The sequence below is a fragment of the Rhinolophus sinicus genome, linkage group LG09 (genome assembly GCF_036562045.2).
Source record: "Rhinolophus sinicus isolate RSC01 linkage group LG09, ASM3656204v1, whole genome shotgun sequence".
Lineage (NCBI taxonomy): Eukaryota > Metazoa > Chordata > Mammalia > Chiroptera > Rhinolophidae > Rhinolophus > Rhinolophus sinicus.
Window position 1 is genome coordinate 599,182 of NC_133758.1, and position 17,423 is coordinate 616,604.

At 49.2% G+C, this 17,423-nt stretch overlaps 1 protein-coding gene across 11 annotated transcripts in view; it reads right to left on the minus strand.

The window, feature by feature from the left end:
• ATP9B (ATPase phospholipid transporting 9B (putative)) overlaps nucleotides 1-17,423 on the minus strand; it is a 172,869-nt gene that overhangs the window by 70,935 nt on the left and 84,511 nt on the right. For all 11 annotated transcript variants that reach the window (XM_019715633.2, XM_074339808.1, XM_074339810.1 and 8 more), the window contains one exon: nucleotides 17,263-17,339. In XM_019715633.2, coding sequence (XP_019571192.2) covers nucleotides 17,263-17,339 — 77 coding nt within the window. The remainder of the gene's footprint in view (nucleotides 1-17,262; nucleotides 17,340-17,423) is intronic.

The following is a 17,423-nucleotide window of genomic DNA, read 5'->3' on the forward strand; positions in this document are numbered from 1 at the left end:
TGGTGCCCTGACGAAAGCCTGTCCGCTACTAGAGGCCTGAAGAAGCTTTCTGTAAAATGTGTGGAAACACCGTCGCCAGCCAAGTCGGCCACTAAGTGCTGGAACCACTGAGACAAATCAGAAAACAGGCAAAGCACTTGGACTTAGTGAATCAATAACCTTCACAAAACAGTCACCATCTTTATACCTTGTGTACTAAAATTCCAATTAATTCCAGAATGCTTCTCCTGAGAACCCCCAGGCTACTGCTGTTCCCTTGCCAGGGGACACATGTGTGTGCACTGAGGACCCTGTTCCAGCAGGCAGAATGCATCCTGCTCGCATCACCCCAGTTAGGAGGGACTGCAGCATGCAGGTGACAGGAGTGAGCAGCAGATGACAGAAGCACTGCGAAATGTGCACCAGATGGCAGCTAAGGGTCACTGGAACACTAGAAGTCCTGTGTTGGGCAACCATCGCCCTCAGAAGCTCTTCGACACAAACTAATTATTCAGCCACCAGAAGACAACTGCTGGGTAACAACACTAATATCAAAATGCTGTTCAAGCACTTGGAGCGCCTTATTTTAAATGTAATTACACATTAGCTGTGAAAAACAAGCATGCCCGTAATGACAAAAAGGTTGCCTGAACTAAGGGAGCTAAAACCCCAGTGCCCAGAGAATCGTCTTCCAGCACAAACACCAAACACGCATAGGGCCAGCCTCTGGGTGCATGCTACTCGTGGCCAAAGCTGGAAAGAGCCACGAACTGGGATCGGCAGTGATGTCCCCTGATTCTCGGCTCAGAAACCCAGGACACACATCAAGACAGAAGAGCACGTAGGACGGGCTGTTAGCTGTGGGCTGTCAGCTATAGGCTGTCTTAAGAAACGGCTCGGACGTGCTTGTGAAGCCTCACACTCAAAAACACACACGACACTACACGGTGCCCCGACGTCACGGCCAGTTCAGTACTGGGGTTCACTGTGTTCTCAGTGGAGAAGTGCAGGCACAAGTACTTCAGCCACACAAAAAGAAATGCATAATTCAGTGACCTTAACAAGATCAAGCCACACTAATTACCTACCACAAAATGGCTGCACTCTTGGCTTGAATTGTTTATAACTGATGAACTTCTGCCCCATATGACCTCAGCAACTGCCAACCCAATGGCCTTCACACTTTGCAAAGCTTCTGCGCGACTTCCATTACTGGGTTTGCAGCATGCTGTCACAGGCCGTTAGTGTTTCTAGCAGTCCCATCCCCACCCAGCCTGGAGTTCTGGCCGCGCGGTCCGCTGTGGGGGCTCCCGGCCCGCGTGTGGGTGCACACTGGCAATCATAAATCATATTACGGATGTTCTCACAATTACAGCTGCTGCATTTTCCATTCATTACACAAACTTTCATTAGGTTCATGAAACAGACTAGTCAAATCTGATCAAATGCTGATCAGAATGTTTTATTATTTTTATTTAAATGTGGTGAACTGGCACTAACACTGTACTGTGGGGGAAAGAACAGACTAAACAAAATGACTCCACATTGTGACCAAAGACGACCAGAAGAAATCTCAGCAGAGGGGAGCCTGGTCGGCCACTGCTCAGAGGACACTGTCAGGCCTTCCCACCAGGGGGCGCTCCCGGTGCTACTATCACAGAAGTGGCTGCACCGGTAACACTGCCCACTTAGCAGCGGCTGGGGCAGGGGCTCTGGGCAGAGAAAGTGCGTGTGGGGCCCCCGACTCTGGGCAGGAAGGGGGTCTCCAAGAGCCGGGGTTCCAGGGAAGGGGGGCACTAGCCTCCTCTCATCTGTGCGGAGATGACCGCCCCAGAGGCATCTGTCCAGGATCCCAGATGGTCCAGGCACAACCCACGTCCCTTGTCTTCCCACAGGTCTCAGAGCGATGCGATATGCCTGATGATTAACGGCCCTTACAAGTGACTGCTCTCAAGAAAACGGTGAGGTTAGAAGCACATTCCTCCTAAAGGATAATCCTGTGACTTACGTGAAAAACAACTTAAATGGTAACTGAAGTGAAATGCTTGAAGTAAGCTTTTGTCACCAGATTTCTCGTAACAATGACACACTGCAGGCAAGCTAATTTTTCTTCAATGTCCTTTCAGAATAAGTCTGACCGAGTGGCAGGTAATGGCGCCGTAATGACTAGAACTTTCTGAAAGGGACTGACCGTCACTCGGCTGTCCCAGTATCTGAGATGCACTGTGGACACTCCACGTCACACCACAGCCCGCGTACTAGGATGTGGAGCTCTGAGAACGGGCTGTGTGCACGTGGCCGCACCCCGCAAGTAACTAACGGGTTTGTTCTCCAGCTCACCCTCTCTGTTTCAGTTTAGGACGCAGAATGTGTAATTCACTGTGGGACAGTGGAGATGACAGAGGGTGGGGGGCACGGGCGCTGGTCCAGGGCAGCCTCTGCTTCCTCGTGGCGAGGATGCTTGCTCGGTACTGGCCCGTCCACCCTGAGCAACAGGGAGCTCGGCCCACGTTACTTCCAGCTTGGATGTCTGTCTGGCGCTCTTAGCAGGCGAGACCAGTCTGAGCATGTCTGTGTCTCTGCCTGAAACGTCCCCTTCCCTTCCCTCTGGGCTGGTATTGACGGCTCAGGATGGGCTCACAAGCCACCAATTCCAGACATACAGAGAGCTGGCTGAGAAAGGTAAACAGTAAAACTTCTAGAAAGTAAGAGAGTATCTTCATGACCTAGGGTAGAGAAATATCTCTTAGGCCAGAAAAAGAAAATACTGATAAACTGGACTGCATTAGAACCCAGACCTGCTCTTTGCCGGGACACCATGAAGACAGAAAGGCAGCAACAACAAAGCGTGGGAGGTAAGTGACGTAACCACAACGTGCTTGTACCAGGATGGGGAAAGAAGCCCACAAAACAAGAACTCACAATCCAGCGGAAAAGGGGCAAAAGATACATTCAGGCTCTTCTCGGACAGCCAATGGGCACTGAAGGAGAGGCCACCTCACTGGCTGCCAGGCATGTGAAAACAGGAGACACCACTACAGACCACGCGGACCTTAGGCTTTTTAAACAACAAGACAACACAAGTGTGGGCAAAGTCCCAGATGAACCTGAATTCTCTTATACCGCTGGGAAGAGTGAAAACCGGTGCAATCATTTTGGAAGACTGGGTTACACAAAATGGAAATAAAGGGACCACATTACCCAGCAACTCCAAACGTGGGTGCACACCTGACAGAAACTGTCTGCACGCGCACGTACATGCACACAGACATTTAGAGCAGACTCATGTCAGCGGAAAGCTGGCCACAACCCAGAGACCAGTCAATTGTTTATTCACACAATGTGCACAGATGTGTGACACACTATAATGTGAACAAATCTCATAGGTGTGTTAGTGTACAAAAGAAGCCAAACACAAAAGGACACGTGTCACGTCATAACACACAGGCAATTGGCCGAGCTGCTCAGGAGTCAATGCCCCCTTCAGGGAGGGGGTGCTACAGGAGTTGTTGGGGGCGGGGGCTCTATCCTCACCTCGCCACCGACCCTGAGTGTGTGCTCACTTTGTCACAATTCACTCAGGTGTGACTTCTGTAAGTTTATGCAATTTGTGTGTGTTTGTAAAGTCAACAAAAAAAATTTAAAACCAAAAAAGTAAAACAGAAATTAAGTATTATTCTTGTTCTTAAGCAAAATTCAAGTATAAGCCAAAGCTTATACTTGACTGAGCGTGCGTAAGATGGTGTGTGGAGGAGACACTTAAGGGAACACCGAATAGGTGAACAACTTCAGAAGCGAGAGGCTGATGGGATGACATACACACTCATCCACGAGTGTAAATGTCTATGGAAGTTAGACTCAGGCATTCCTACACATCTGGAAAGCTTTAGGGTCGTGGATACCATTTTTATAGGACAAAGGCTTAGATGTGTATTTTCCTAAAAGAAGTTCCTAAATATTCAGTTTAATGGCATCTAATCTGGTCCCATCCTACTTATTAACTGATTAACATTAAAAATTAGTATTTCAGATAGATGTTAAATTGCATTCAGGTGTTTGCCACCCTGTCACCCACTGCTGCGTCTAAGTGCCAGGATGGTGTGAGGGGAACGTGGTGACACCTGAGGACGGGGAAGCCACCTGTTGACCTCCCAGCCCATGCTGCGCACGCATCACTGTGGGTGCTGAAGGTGGGTGCCTTGCTGGCTGTGACAGGTCACCTTCCCGGTTGGGTGCTGCTGACCATTGTGCAGCCCACTCCAGCCTGCACCCTCCTGGACTCTGGGGCACGTGGGACGCGTGGAGGGCAGCCTAGGACCCTCAAGCCTGCAGCACCAGGGCTGGGCTCCCTGTGAAGTGCCCGCCGGTGTCCAGGGGCTGCAGCCTTGAGGACCCCAGGCCCCTGCGCGTCCACGTCTCACTCCTGGAGTCCTGCTGAGAGGCAGCACCCCGCACACACCCCACTGTCTTTCTTGCTTCTCCGACTCCTGTCCCTTTGTTTCCAGAGAAGGCTAAGATGGGCTGTCCGCGATGGGCCGTCAGCCTGCATCGTCTCCTGCTTTGGTGCTGTTCACACTTGCAACTCTCCGCCTGCCGGAAGCCGCGGCCCCTTGAATGTCAGCAGCACGCGGCTCTTTCCGGGCACAGGCCTCGGCGTCCAGGGCTGTCGGGCTCGTTTCTGTTTCAAAGACTCTACTGAGAGACCCAAAAGCTGAGCTCGACTACACATTATTCTTTATACTAACACTGTGAAATCCGGAGTCTCCTGAGCCCGGCTACATTTCTGAGCATCGGGATGTGGCAGGATGCGGCAGGCCACGTGAGGCATAAGACGCACAGCGCCAGGTCACCTCGCCCGCGGCGGCAGACGGCAGCGGGGGCTCCGAGCACCCCCGAGCGGCCGCAGGCGGGCCTAGCGGGCTTCCTGCTCGGCTGCCGGCCCTCGGCTGCACGGCCCTCACTGCAGCTGGCGTGCGCTTCCCCTGCTCGTTTCCTTCCCAGCCCTAGCGCGGCTCCAGCGCTCTCAGGCAGCAGGAGGCCGGTCTGTGACTGAGGCCTTGCTGCACCAGCGCCAGGCCCAGCGTGTGGTCCCATCACCACCCCGAGGTCCCTCCCACCGGACTGGGACGCCTCTTCCTCCCCTCAAGCCTGACTGACTCCCTCCAAGCTCGCTGCCCTCCCCAACATCCCAGGTGCTTTAGGGTCCATTTTCAGTGTCCCCCGAACACTCCAGGAATACTTAGGCTACAGGGGGCGAGCCTTTTGCAACGGTCTGGGAAGCTGCCTGGTGCTGACGAGCTCCTGTGCCCGCTTTCAGGCGGTCAAGAGTGTGACCTAGAGCTCGGAGAATCCACACTCAGTTTATTGGTATGGAACATAACCTACAGGGTATCAAAAGGTTACAAACAGAAAGAGACACCTTTCCATGAACTAGCAACAGCAACAACAGCTCGCCCTGCACGACAACAAACCAAGAAACAGGATCAGAAAATAAAGAGAAGCGGCGGGGCCAGCAAGAAGTGGCTCCCACCTGCCAGGGTGACAAGGGGTGACCAGGAGAACCTCCCATTGTATTCTGAAAAAGTACTGTAGTGTTGACAAAACGACAAAGTGCACATTTTTATCCTCCTTGAACTATTTCTGCTCATATTAAGGGGGACAGTAGTTAAACTACCCTACTTACTCTTAAAACTCACACACAGAATATCTTTCCTGGACAGTGTAATCTTACTGCACAAAACAGATCAGAACGCGAGCAGCCTTCGTTTCTGTAACGTCCGAGTCAGCATGAATACGAAGAGAACATGTAGTTACACCCCAGCATGTTACACATCCTTAAAATGAGTCAAAATGGGTATTAACTGAAATTGTACAAATGACATGGATACTTTCAAATGTCCAAGAACCACTTACTTATCTCTTTTGGTTTTAGTTAATCAGCAACCATAAATTATCTTTAAAATTGTTATGAGTCTTTACCAGAAGGTCAAGGTTTAAGAGCGTATCTCAAATAAGGACTGATTAATGAATGTGAGGAAACTTTACAATCTGATTTCCTTCTCAAATCCAGAATATATTCCACAGTGACCCGAGCCCACTGACAGGGCCAGGCACACACACGCATCCTCCTGAAATAAGGCTGCTGCGATGTCATCTGCATTTACAAAGTACGGCAAATGCATCATCTTAGAGCGAAATTAAACCTTGGGAGCAGTCATTTTTCTTTATATTGTTTGGAATTAAAAACATATTAAATTGGTCCATTACGAAAATTCTGTTCTCTATATTGTGCGTTTCAGACCATGTCTGTATCTTAAGGCTATGAAACAATTTTTGTAATTGTAATAAAAAAACAAATTATTGGCTTTAACTTAAGAAAACTGTTGCCTGAATGACTAAGTATCGAAGCCAAACAAAGTAAATCCTTCTCTAAATTGTCCGTCAACGATCTGCTCCATTCCACAGGTTAATGACCTCTCTGCGAGGATGTGACACCGCTTGCCTGTTTTCTCTCTCTCATTTGTACGTCTCTATGCTGTGATACTGGGAGTGTCCATACTGCAGCACTCACAGGCTTGCATGTGACACAGTGAGTGTCAGCGATCAACACTGCTGCATTTCACGTCACAACAACAGCGACGTTCGCAGAAATCTAGCTCTGCGGCTTAGAGGACACAGTCTGAGCACTAGGCCCACCTCCCTACATGTGCTCACTAACTCTAACGTCACGTAATTCAGAACGTTCAAGAAAACTATCCTTAAGGCCAGAGGAGGGCGTCAGACCTAACCTAGAACACCACTCATTAAGGGTTACTATGTGCGAAGTGCAGGGACAGAGACGGAAGACCAGCGTGCCCGTGAGGACCCCTCCCGGTGATCATCTCTGTACAGAGTGACCAGTTGTACCCCCCACCACCGCGTGGCAGCCCCCCTGGGAGCAGGTTACAAAGGGCGATGGCAGCTTCAGCTGTTTCTTTGCTCAGGGTCACAGGATGGGGAGATGCTGACCTCCTGTAGAATCAGGCCTCAGCGCCTGCATCTGTCCAGGCCTTCCTGGAGACACGGGTCCCTCTGTTACGCTGTCACAACGGCCTGAGACCACAGATGTGCAAAACACAAAACACTGCTCACCAGGCGAAATGTTAGATTCCAGCTTGAGGAGACTCTGAGCTCCTTTGATGACACTGCCTCTGAGTCAGTTAAACACAATACTATCCTATACTCATCTAAAGGGTCTTGTGGGATGATGAGTTCAGTAGCCAATGTGTCTTTCATTGGTTTTCTCAATGACCCACTCATGTGTTTGCTCAATCAGAATTTACTGAACACCTAATGTGTTCGCCTTAACACATCATAAGCTTTAGCTGAAGTCTACAAAATGAACAAACACATGGTTTCAGTCTTCAGGAAAAGAAACGAAAATAAAACCACCCAAGAATAATTACGTGAGTGTGCCCATGTCTTCCTTTGCAAACACAGGCCACAGCTATGTGCCTGAGCAGAGTGGTCCAGCTGAGGTGGGGTTTGGAGCCCTGCCGTGAATAAACAGTCCAGCGTGGTCTGCGGTTCCAGGAGGAAAGGGGAGCGGGTTGGCACATGCAGCAGTCGGTTACATGAGTAAATACATTAACGGTGATGATAACCAGGCTTCTCACTGTCAGGGAAGGGAGTACAACACTGAAAAAGAAAACTAGGAGAAACCCACAGACTTGGATAACAATTGGAAGTTTACCTGCATTCACGGTGTTCAACAGACATGAATGTAAAACATAAATAGAGACTTAAAGGTGTATGTGCACCAATCCATTCCTCTACCCGCTCACCCATTCATCCATCCACTCCTCCCCTCCTTCCTTCCACCCATCCATTCCACATCTGTCTGTCGGTCCGTCTGTCCGTCCATCCGTCCACCCATCCATCCATCCACCCATCTTCCTTCCTTCCTTCCTTCCTTCCATCCATCTCACTTCCTTCCATCCATCCATCCATCCATCCACCCATCTTCCTTCCTTCCTTCCTTCCTTCCTTCCTTCCTTCCTTCCTTCCTTCCTTCCTTCCTTCCATCCATCTCACTTCCTTCCTTCCATCCATCCATCCATCCATCCACCCATCTTCCTTCCTTCCTTCCTTCCATCCATCCTTCCTTCCATCCATCCATCCATCCATCCATGCATCCATCCCACCATTCTCTGATGAAAGGAATCCAGGCCTAATCCTAGGGTTGGGACAAAGAAAGTCCAAGATGAGTCAGGAACATCTTTTGTGACAGAAAGCACAGAAAGTATTTTTCAATGGTGGGTTTACGACAATGGGACACAGACCCAGGCTGAATGGGCTCCCCCAGGCCAAAGGAGGCCCACAGGAGCATCAGCCAGCACAGTAACAGATAGTAACCCCGTGAAGTAACAGGAAACCACAGGTCACACACGACTGAGCAGAAGTGCTGTGTTTGCCACGTGGAGCATAGAAACCTCGGGAAACGTGTGCCCTGTCGTGTTCCCACCCCACGCCCTGTACCGCCAGGGCACTAACAACATCCAGGACAGCGTTTCTAACTTCAAATTCTTACAGATACGGCCATCTCCCTGACAGAGACTTCACGTCAGTCACCTTTGGGAAAATACCCAGAAGTGGAACTGCTGGATGGTTTATATCCTCTTCCAGCAGCGAATTTAAACGGCCCAACATGCACAATGTGTGAGGAGCCTGGGGTGCAGGGAAAACAAGGCACAGCCTGCTTCCAGGGAGTTTCAGATCTCCCGGAAGAGGCAGACAGTGGATGGGCAGTTACCCTGGTTCACTCATTTGTCCACCAGTCTGCTGGACACGTGCCGTGTACAGGGCAGGGCTCCAGAAGCGTCAAGATGAACATCTCTGTGGTCAGGAAGCTTAGCCTGAGGAAGAGCCAGACGGCTGGTCACACAATTCCCTAGCGCCACCCGTCCTCGGCACTGCAGAGAAGCGCAGGCGCTCTGGGTGAAGCAGGGAGGGCGGGCACCACCGGAGGAGGCGACAGTGGGGTCCTGGTGTTCTGGTGTTTGCCGTGAGAGCAGCAGGAATCCCTGAGCCAACCTCGCCCACTCCGTTTGGTACACGGGCGCTGTGTGACACAGAGGACAAACAGCGGGACAGGGCGCTGGGGAGAGTGGCTGTTTTTGAGTTGTCCTGGTGAGCAATGGTGGTAGCCAGACAGGGCTGGGGACGAGGAGCCTGACGGAGCTGAGACACGGTGCTCAGTGCTGGGGCGGCGGGCGGGGCACACCGACCCCAACGGTGGGGCTGGAGCAAGGACACCTGCTGACTGTAGGAAACACAGATAGGCAGAAAGCAGGTCCCAAGGGAAGTGACATCCAAGTGAGGCCTAGAGGATGTTGGTCACCGTGTTTGTGGAATGCAACGGGGAGAATGAAGGTCACGGCGAGGGTGGGTGTGAGCAGGGCCAGTGTGGAGCGGAGGAGAGGACAGGTGACAGCGCCCGCACAGGGAGGACCGCAAGGGCCCGCAGCCCCGTAAGGAGTGAGGATGCCGGCGCTCGCTAGACCGCGGCTATCCAAGCTGACAGGTTAAACGTACCAAAGGTTTCGGGTCCTCGCTCTGCCGAGGAAACCACTACAGGAAGTGACAGGCACCTTAGGCAATGACTGCGGTTCCAACGTCTAGGAACATTTTTGTGGGTCTGTGTAAAACTGACCCTTTAAAATCCTTAAAGTGTTACGGTGAAACCTGTTTATAAATTTACGTAATTCCTCTTCTCTACCTGTTTTAAGAGCATAAATTTCTGTGAACTACTAGATTCGCTTCAGAAACAAGAATAAACACCAAAAGGGACTCTTAGTTCCAGTCTGTAAGTGTCTCCCTGCCCGGAAATGTCGGCGCTTCAGCAAGTACAGAGCCGGTACCACACCAGCGTCTCGTCTTGCAGGGTCCAGTGTGCCCAGCGCGCTCTCCTCGGCCAGGAATGGACCTCAGCTTAACACGCTTTATTAGGAGTCTTCAGCGGGACATGCAGCGGTCTTCCGACCGTCCTCTCCATCTGGGCCTCCTTTAGCAAACCGGAACCCACCAGAGGAAAGAGCCCCCCAGCAGCCCACGGAGCTGCCGCACCCCCCACCCCAGCACCAGCTGCACCAGCGGGGCACACACAACGCTGGCTCTGTGAGACACAAGGTGCACCTGTCGGGAGCCGGCGGGCATCCGTGGGGCGAGGCGCTCCCAGCAGGCCTGGGGCGAAGGGCCATCGCAGACCGCTCACCGCCAGGGGCGCTGCGGCGCGCCCTGCCCACCACGGCCCGTGTGCGGTGTCCGCATGTGCGGTGTCCGCCGCCGTGCTGTCAGATACTCTGCAGGAAATACTGCAACTACTGTCTACTGCAGCTCGGAGCTGGAAGGCTCTGTTCACTGGAGGGGCGGCTAATTAACCTTCACTAACACATCTCGGGCCTCATGAAAACATTACTAGGAAATACACTGGTGCACCAATTCCAATTTACAGTGTAGTTAAATAAAAGAATGTCTAATGTTAATTTATCCCACAGAAGTTTTTGTGTTCTGTGTTCAATAGAGTTCAAAACCTTTCTTTCTGACTTCAAGGCCTCAAAATAGGTTTTGATTTCTAACAGAATTAAGCAGTTTAAAAATCAGCCTTTCAGAAATGCTGGACATGGATAACTGCCCCTCAAAAAGGGATCCCAGGCCGGTAATAGCTCACTATTGTGGGAAAATTCAAACTCACAGGATACAGCGTAAAGTTTTCCAAAACGTAATTATTAGCTGACAATGCTAATTACACAGGGAGAAAGACAGCTTCGGAATTTCCTGTTCAAGTCTGCCCTTCCCCAGGGCCTCTCACTGCACCGGTGTCCACGCACAGGCGCCCCACACAGCCTTCCAGGTCTGGGCAGGTGAGTGGCTCCTTCTTGGAGGAGGAGGCCCAAGGAGGGCCCGAGTCCTGCTCTAGCAGCCCTTCCCAAGAGAGCCTGCCTGACAGCTGACCTCTGGCTTGCAATTTTCCCCAATAAACTCTGCTTCTCAGCCCACACCATGCACAAGACCAGTTTCAGAGGCCTGGTGAGGAGGAAGGGGACCAATTTGCATAATAACAAAGGGCATCTAGCACATAGTCCCCCAACCCCCGGGGAAGACGATATTTACTCAGAATTTCCAAATACCAGGAGAACCTCCTTATCTTTCTTTTCTGTCTGCAGTCACAACATAATCAGCCACCTCTGTGCCCAGCTTCATTCCAGCCCCATAAAGAAGCTTTGAAACGGGTCTCTCACGCTCAGTCTTACTGGGTAAGATACTTCAGACCATGTTTCTTACCAGTCCCAAAGGCTTTTATCAGGAATGCTTCAGATGATCTGGTGGTAATAAACACTCAGTTTCGTGAGCTTATAAATTAAGAAGAAAATGTCATGAGAAATAAGTCATCACAAGTCCCACAAATTTCTAACAGTGTTTACGGCCTCGGGGTAAACAATCAAGCATTTCAAAAAACAAAGACAATTGTGGAAATACTTATCTGCTTCTTGAATAAATTACACTTGCCCGCCAAGAGTTTCGATGATAGAGAACTCAGTTGTCCTGCACAGAGCTGAGGAAACACGACCCTGTGGCTCTTATTTGACAGGCAACAAGTGATTAGCCAGCCCTTCACATTCAGAGCTTCCTGCGACACTAAGTCCTCTCAGTGACACAAAGGATTTGCTTTCAATAATATGCGTGTTTCCTATTTAGAACACCTGCTTTATAATCAAGCTCATATTGAAAAGGAATTTAGGGAGTAAGTCCAAGCTTTCTATTTGGATATGTGCTACATTCTCCAACAGCTCTATGTCTGCCACTCAGAATTCTGCCTCTTCGTCGCTTGCCTGAAATCATAGGTTCATTTATAGTCATGCTGCTGATGAAGCAGCACAACTTTTAACTGGGTGTGGAAGCACCCAAGTGGTGCGTGCATTGAAGGCAGTGGGCTGTCACGGCCCCGGGAACCCCACTGGGTCCCGTCTGCACGCGGCTGGAGCACGTCACATCCGCTTGTGTCTCTGCTTATCTCTGCTCAGTCTTCCATGAGGGACTCTGAAACACCATGACCTGTGAACACAGACAGTCACCCGGCAGAAGCCTTTCCACTCTTTTTCCCTTTGCACACTGACTGTCGTACCATGTCCTACAACACGCAGTTCCTCGTTCATGCAGCACATGACTGCACTTCAAACAAGAATTTAAATCCCCAAACGGTTTATTCCTCAAGAAGATAACCATTAAAAACGTTAAGGGGCATGAGACTGCATAAGCAAAGAGAAAAATAAGTTATTCTAGTGTAATATTTTAATATACACCAACACAACTTTAAAATATTAATAGACTGTCCTTTTAAAGGTAAGAAAGCTATTCTCCAGATCAGCCTTGCTGTTCCCACTTGCAAAGTACACCAGCCGACGGTACTTGGTTCCATTATCTGAAAGGCCTTTACAACAATTCAGGGAACCAGCAGAGCTCTAATTCAGGTAATGGCACATATACATCACCTGTCCGCCTGTCAGCGAGACATCTGAAAGCATCGTTTCATTAACAGCACAAACCAATGCGCCCAAGGCATTACAATAACCGCTCGGGGCTACTTGTATTATCATCTCATCCTTGACGTTCTTGCTCTCAGCAAGTTATTATTATGGACCGTGTGAAAATGGCCACCTGTCACAACTGATTTTTCTTCCCCTCCTGCGAGTATTTTTCCCCTCTTAAATGTAATCAAGTATCATCTTATTAAATATATCTCAAACGAGGTCTTATAAAGCAGTTCATTACTCCAGTCGCACTCCTTATAATTTAAACTTTCACCAAATATTATTGTAAAAGTAACTGCTTAGTAATTAAAACTTCTGATTTGTTCAAAGTTTTAAAATAAAATCTTCAAACTTGTGTGGACCCCAGCTCCCCACTGACACTCTGAGGGAAGACATTTCAATCCTGAAAAGGAGCTTTAAGACTCCTTTTTACCTTCGCGTTCCCCCACCTCACAACACTGTAGGGCGGAGTCTTGATCCCCATGTCTGGATAAAACGTGCTCCATTGTAAAAAGTACCCAATAAACTTCTGCAGTAACATCGAGCTGTATGGTCTGATGACGTAAAATGACCAAGTTAGATCTCAAGATGCAATTGCAAAGAGCAATCTGAAAGGGTGAGTTCCAGCGGGGCATTTGCCAGAGTCAACAAACTGAGTTGCAGTTTTCTGAAGTTCCCTAGGAATTCGTTTTGCAGCCCAGGTGACAGTGACCACTAAGAGGACCGGTCCCTCAGTCTTCAGCGTGCTTCAGGATCCCCTCCCAACCATCACCAATTTCTGTCTCAGGAGTCTGGGGACGGGAGGGGGTCCCAGGGGGACCTGTGCAGGTAGATGTGAAGTTGATGTCGCCACCCAGGGCCACTCCACTGGGCATGCGATGAGCTCTGTGGGCCAGGTGTCCCAGAATGAGGCAGGTGGCTGGGGCGGCAGCTGGAGAAAGGAACTTAATTTTTATTTTTATAAAGTGCATACTTGGAATAAAGTGGCAAGGTATCTACTAAACCTGGGTTTTCAGGTACAGGAGTAATCATACTTTTCTCCTTACTTTTCTGTTTGAAGTTTTCTTTTAAAAGGCAGCTAGAGAGAACAAAACGGACAAAATGAAGACAAAAAGGAGAACTGGCCAAAATAAGACTTGGGACATTAGCTGACTATATAGAATGACAAGTTTAAACATTTATTTTATGAAGCAACCAATAAAAGTGGTAAAATACCTAATATTCACTGCTCAGCTCTGGGAGGACGTTAAAAAAGTACAGATGCCAATGCCAGCCCACGAGAAACTGCAGCCTAACTGCAGAGTCCCACACACGCCCACCTCAGTCGGGACCCCTGGGGATAGCCCTCCCCGAAGGCAAACTGTGGGCTAACCAGGAAGGGGTCCTAGGGGTGTGCCGAGTGTCAGGTGCCCACACCACCACCTTAGGAGTCCGCTGCTCCTCTGACACCCCCACCCCGACCACCTGTCTCGTGACACAAGCCGATTCTTTGCTTCTGCTCTGGGCTATTGCAGAGTGGCATCAGCACATCACATGCGGGGCCTGGCTCCATTATAAGCTGAAGACCCAGCACCAGTGGCATAGCCATGAGGCTGAGCTGCTGGGCTGCCATCCTGCACACATCCGGGGCGGCGGGAGCTCCTGCCATGCTGGTACCAAGTTCACCACGTCAGATATTGGTCATTAATCTTTTGTCCTGAAGTCAGCACTGCTTTAACTGGACTGTTTTTCATCCTAGGGACTGAAGGCAATTTTACAAACCTACAGGTTCCTCTTATATGTGTTATAATGGAAGCAGCAAGTGAAAAATGGAGCAAGATGCGGGGAGAGAAGGGAAGGGAGATGCCAACTAGTGACTGACTGATGATTGTAAATATTTTCTACAAATCCAAGAAACCATGCCACTTTTTATATGGTAGCTATTCTCCATATAACAACATATATCACTTTCTTTTAAGTAATCTTAGCTTTACATCTTTAAGCGATATTCTTCCATAGAATATTTGTTTTTCTTTATAAACAAAGACTCTCCTTTTACTGAAAGCATTAATAGTTTTGTGATATTGATTTTCTCACCACAAACAAACAAAATCAATGACATCCTTTCCCCGTGGTCCAGGCTTTCTGTCACCTTGCTCTGCCTCGGGTGCCTGCCCGAAAGCCTGTCCAGTCCCCTCCCTGACCTTGGCTCTAGGGCCCTCCCCCTATAGACTACTCTTCCCTTCAGCACCGACCTCCTTCAAAGGGTCCTCCCGCTGCCCTTGCATCTGGTGGCACTGACTTCCGTGTCACCAGCGTTTCCTGGTCGCCAAGATGGCGACCCTCCCACGGCTCTCATCCCCGGTCACACACACCGACCACCCCTGGTCACACGCTCCCAGCCCACCTTCTCTCCTGGCTACTCCCTCTGTTCAGCACTTCCAGGGCTGCTTCGAGGTCCCTCTCTTCTCCAAGTTCACAGACGAGGCCTGGGAACTGTCAGCGCGAGCATGCCGTGGGCGGTCAGCAATAGATTCACTGAAGAACCCCCGGTCTTCCTCCTGCACTTGGGCACGACCGTGCTTCCTGCGTTCCATCACCTTAGGTGAGGACATTACAGTGCTCTGGCCGAGGAAGGGGACCTGCATCGTCACTGGCAGAAGCCATTTCTTCTTATTCAGTGGGCACGGGAGTGTGTCTGCAGGGTTCTCTGAGGGACCATGGAGAGCAGGGTGCCTGCCAACATGTTACGCATGAACCATGTGGAGAAATCGGCCGCGTAGGAAAAGCACTGTGCTTTTACGGCGGTGTGTATCGCAGCATGACAGACTCGCTCGTAAATATGTACCTTCGGCCCAATTCCTCTGCCATCAGTGGACCCCACCACAAAACTTCACCTAGCAATGAATGTTGTCATACACCCGTGCATATGACGGCACTCAGATCGAGTCCTGGGAACAGTTAAGCTGCCCTGAAAAAAACCAGTGAAACTTGGGTGCATGATTCGATCTCCCTATTAAATGCCTATGTTTTATTCCCAGTCGGTCAGCTGACTAAGCTCTTACTAAGTCAGGAGAGTGTGACGCAGTCTTCCGGCGCTAACATCTTACAAACAGTGGCAATCACTTCTGTCTTCCCTTCTCTATTTAGGATTCTAACACCACACACCCTTTCAATACTTCCTCGGTTATTTTTTGTCCATTACAGCTCTTGTAACCCTTTACTGAATTTTATTCTTACAAATCTGACATGCAACACTTAGAAAGATTTAATGACATGCACACTGGGAGATGTTATTTAATATAATCCCCTCCTGAGATTACTCTTTGCTTTACAAAAGTGTTTCCATCTCAAGGGGGGCTCGACAGTGCACGGTACCTTCCAGGAGAAGCAAGCGCCATGCTGACCGCTGCAGTCCTGCTCGGCAACACCGCGAAAGCCACACACCACTCTCCCTCCAAGGGCTGTGTGGCTTCATGACAAGCGCACAGGAAGTACTCGGCACAGGGCTATGCTCATACCTGGCCTGGGCCTCCACTCTCACTGCCTGGAAGAGGGCCCCACAGGCTGAGTGCACACAGGAAGGTGCCAGCAACCTGCACAGCACTTTGTCCCACATGGGACACTCAGAAGTGGCAGTGCGAGGATTCAAAGCCAATTCTGCAAACCCCCCAGGTGCCCTTTCTACTGCAGACACATTCTGCCAACACCAAGGAAATCCAGAGGGCTTTAAAACAAAAAACAAACAACAAAAAAAGAGAGAGAGAGGAAGAGGAAGAGAAAAAAGAGAAGCAGGTCGGCTGGCCGAGGAAGAGAGGCCGCAGGATGGCAGCAGGATGGCAGCAGGGTGGCTGAAGGGCCTCAGGCTCTGTGCGGGGCAGGGTGGGGCCACTGGATTCAGTGAGGATTTCCTGACTGACAGTGAGGGCTGGGTTCCAGAAGGAGGCCATCCATTCACACTGGACATTTCATTATACAGGGAGGCAGTGAGGACAGGGAATGTTTACTGAGCAGTAAAGACACAGAATCAAGTGTTGTGCGGTAGCAACGTCCACACTGGAACACAGGCAGTCAAGCTCCAGGGCCAGAGTTCTCACCCGTGGCCATAAGCTCGAGAAAGGTCACTGAAACAACTCCGGGTCAACAGCCTTTTTGTTATGATTTGACTCTCACACACGTTGACTGCATAAATAACAATCCCAGGAATGCGTAACAGGAATAGGATCAATTTAGAAATATAATCAAGCAGTCTGTAACACTAAAATCTGGTTTTTAATATACTTCTCCTGAAATGGAAATAACTTAAATAAAACTAGTTTAACAATATAACACTATCAAATTAAATACTTTAAAAACATTAATATAGATTCCTTTATTTTAAAAATGAACCACCAATATAAAAATAAAGAGTGCAAATTGTAAAATAAATAGATTGAAGAGAAATTAAGAGACCCACAATTAACTCTCTAATTATGGGCAAATTATATATCTAACAATGAAAATTTAAAAGACATGTAAAACTCTGATTAACCCAGAAAATATACTTGCGGAAATTCTTCAGTATGAGCGTAAATTGTTGTTACATAAATACAGTGAATTCAAACCACCAACACTTTGAAAGTCTGTTTCACATCATATGTTAGTTAAAATGAACGGGCTATTCAGAGCTACATGTATCTTCTTAGGAAAGGAAAGAGCAAGTTCATTAAAGCGGTCGCCCCTTAATCTAGCCTACCTTATTTTTGGGATTGGATGTGTTCATTACACTTCGAGTCTCTTTTCCAGTATAAATGACAACACCTATTACCGTACCTGCAAAAATACGAAAGGGTCCTTACAGAGATACTATAAAGGGTAAGCACAGAGATAATAATACTTTTAAGAAATCATTCTGAG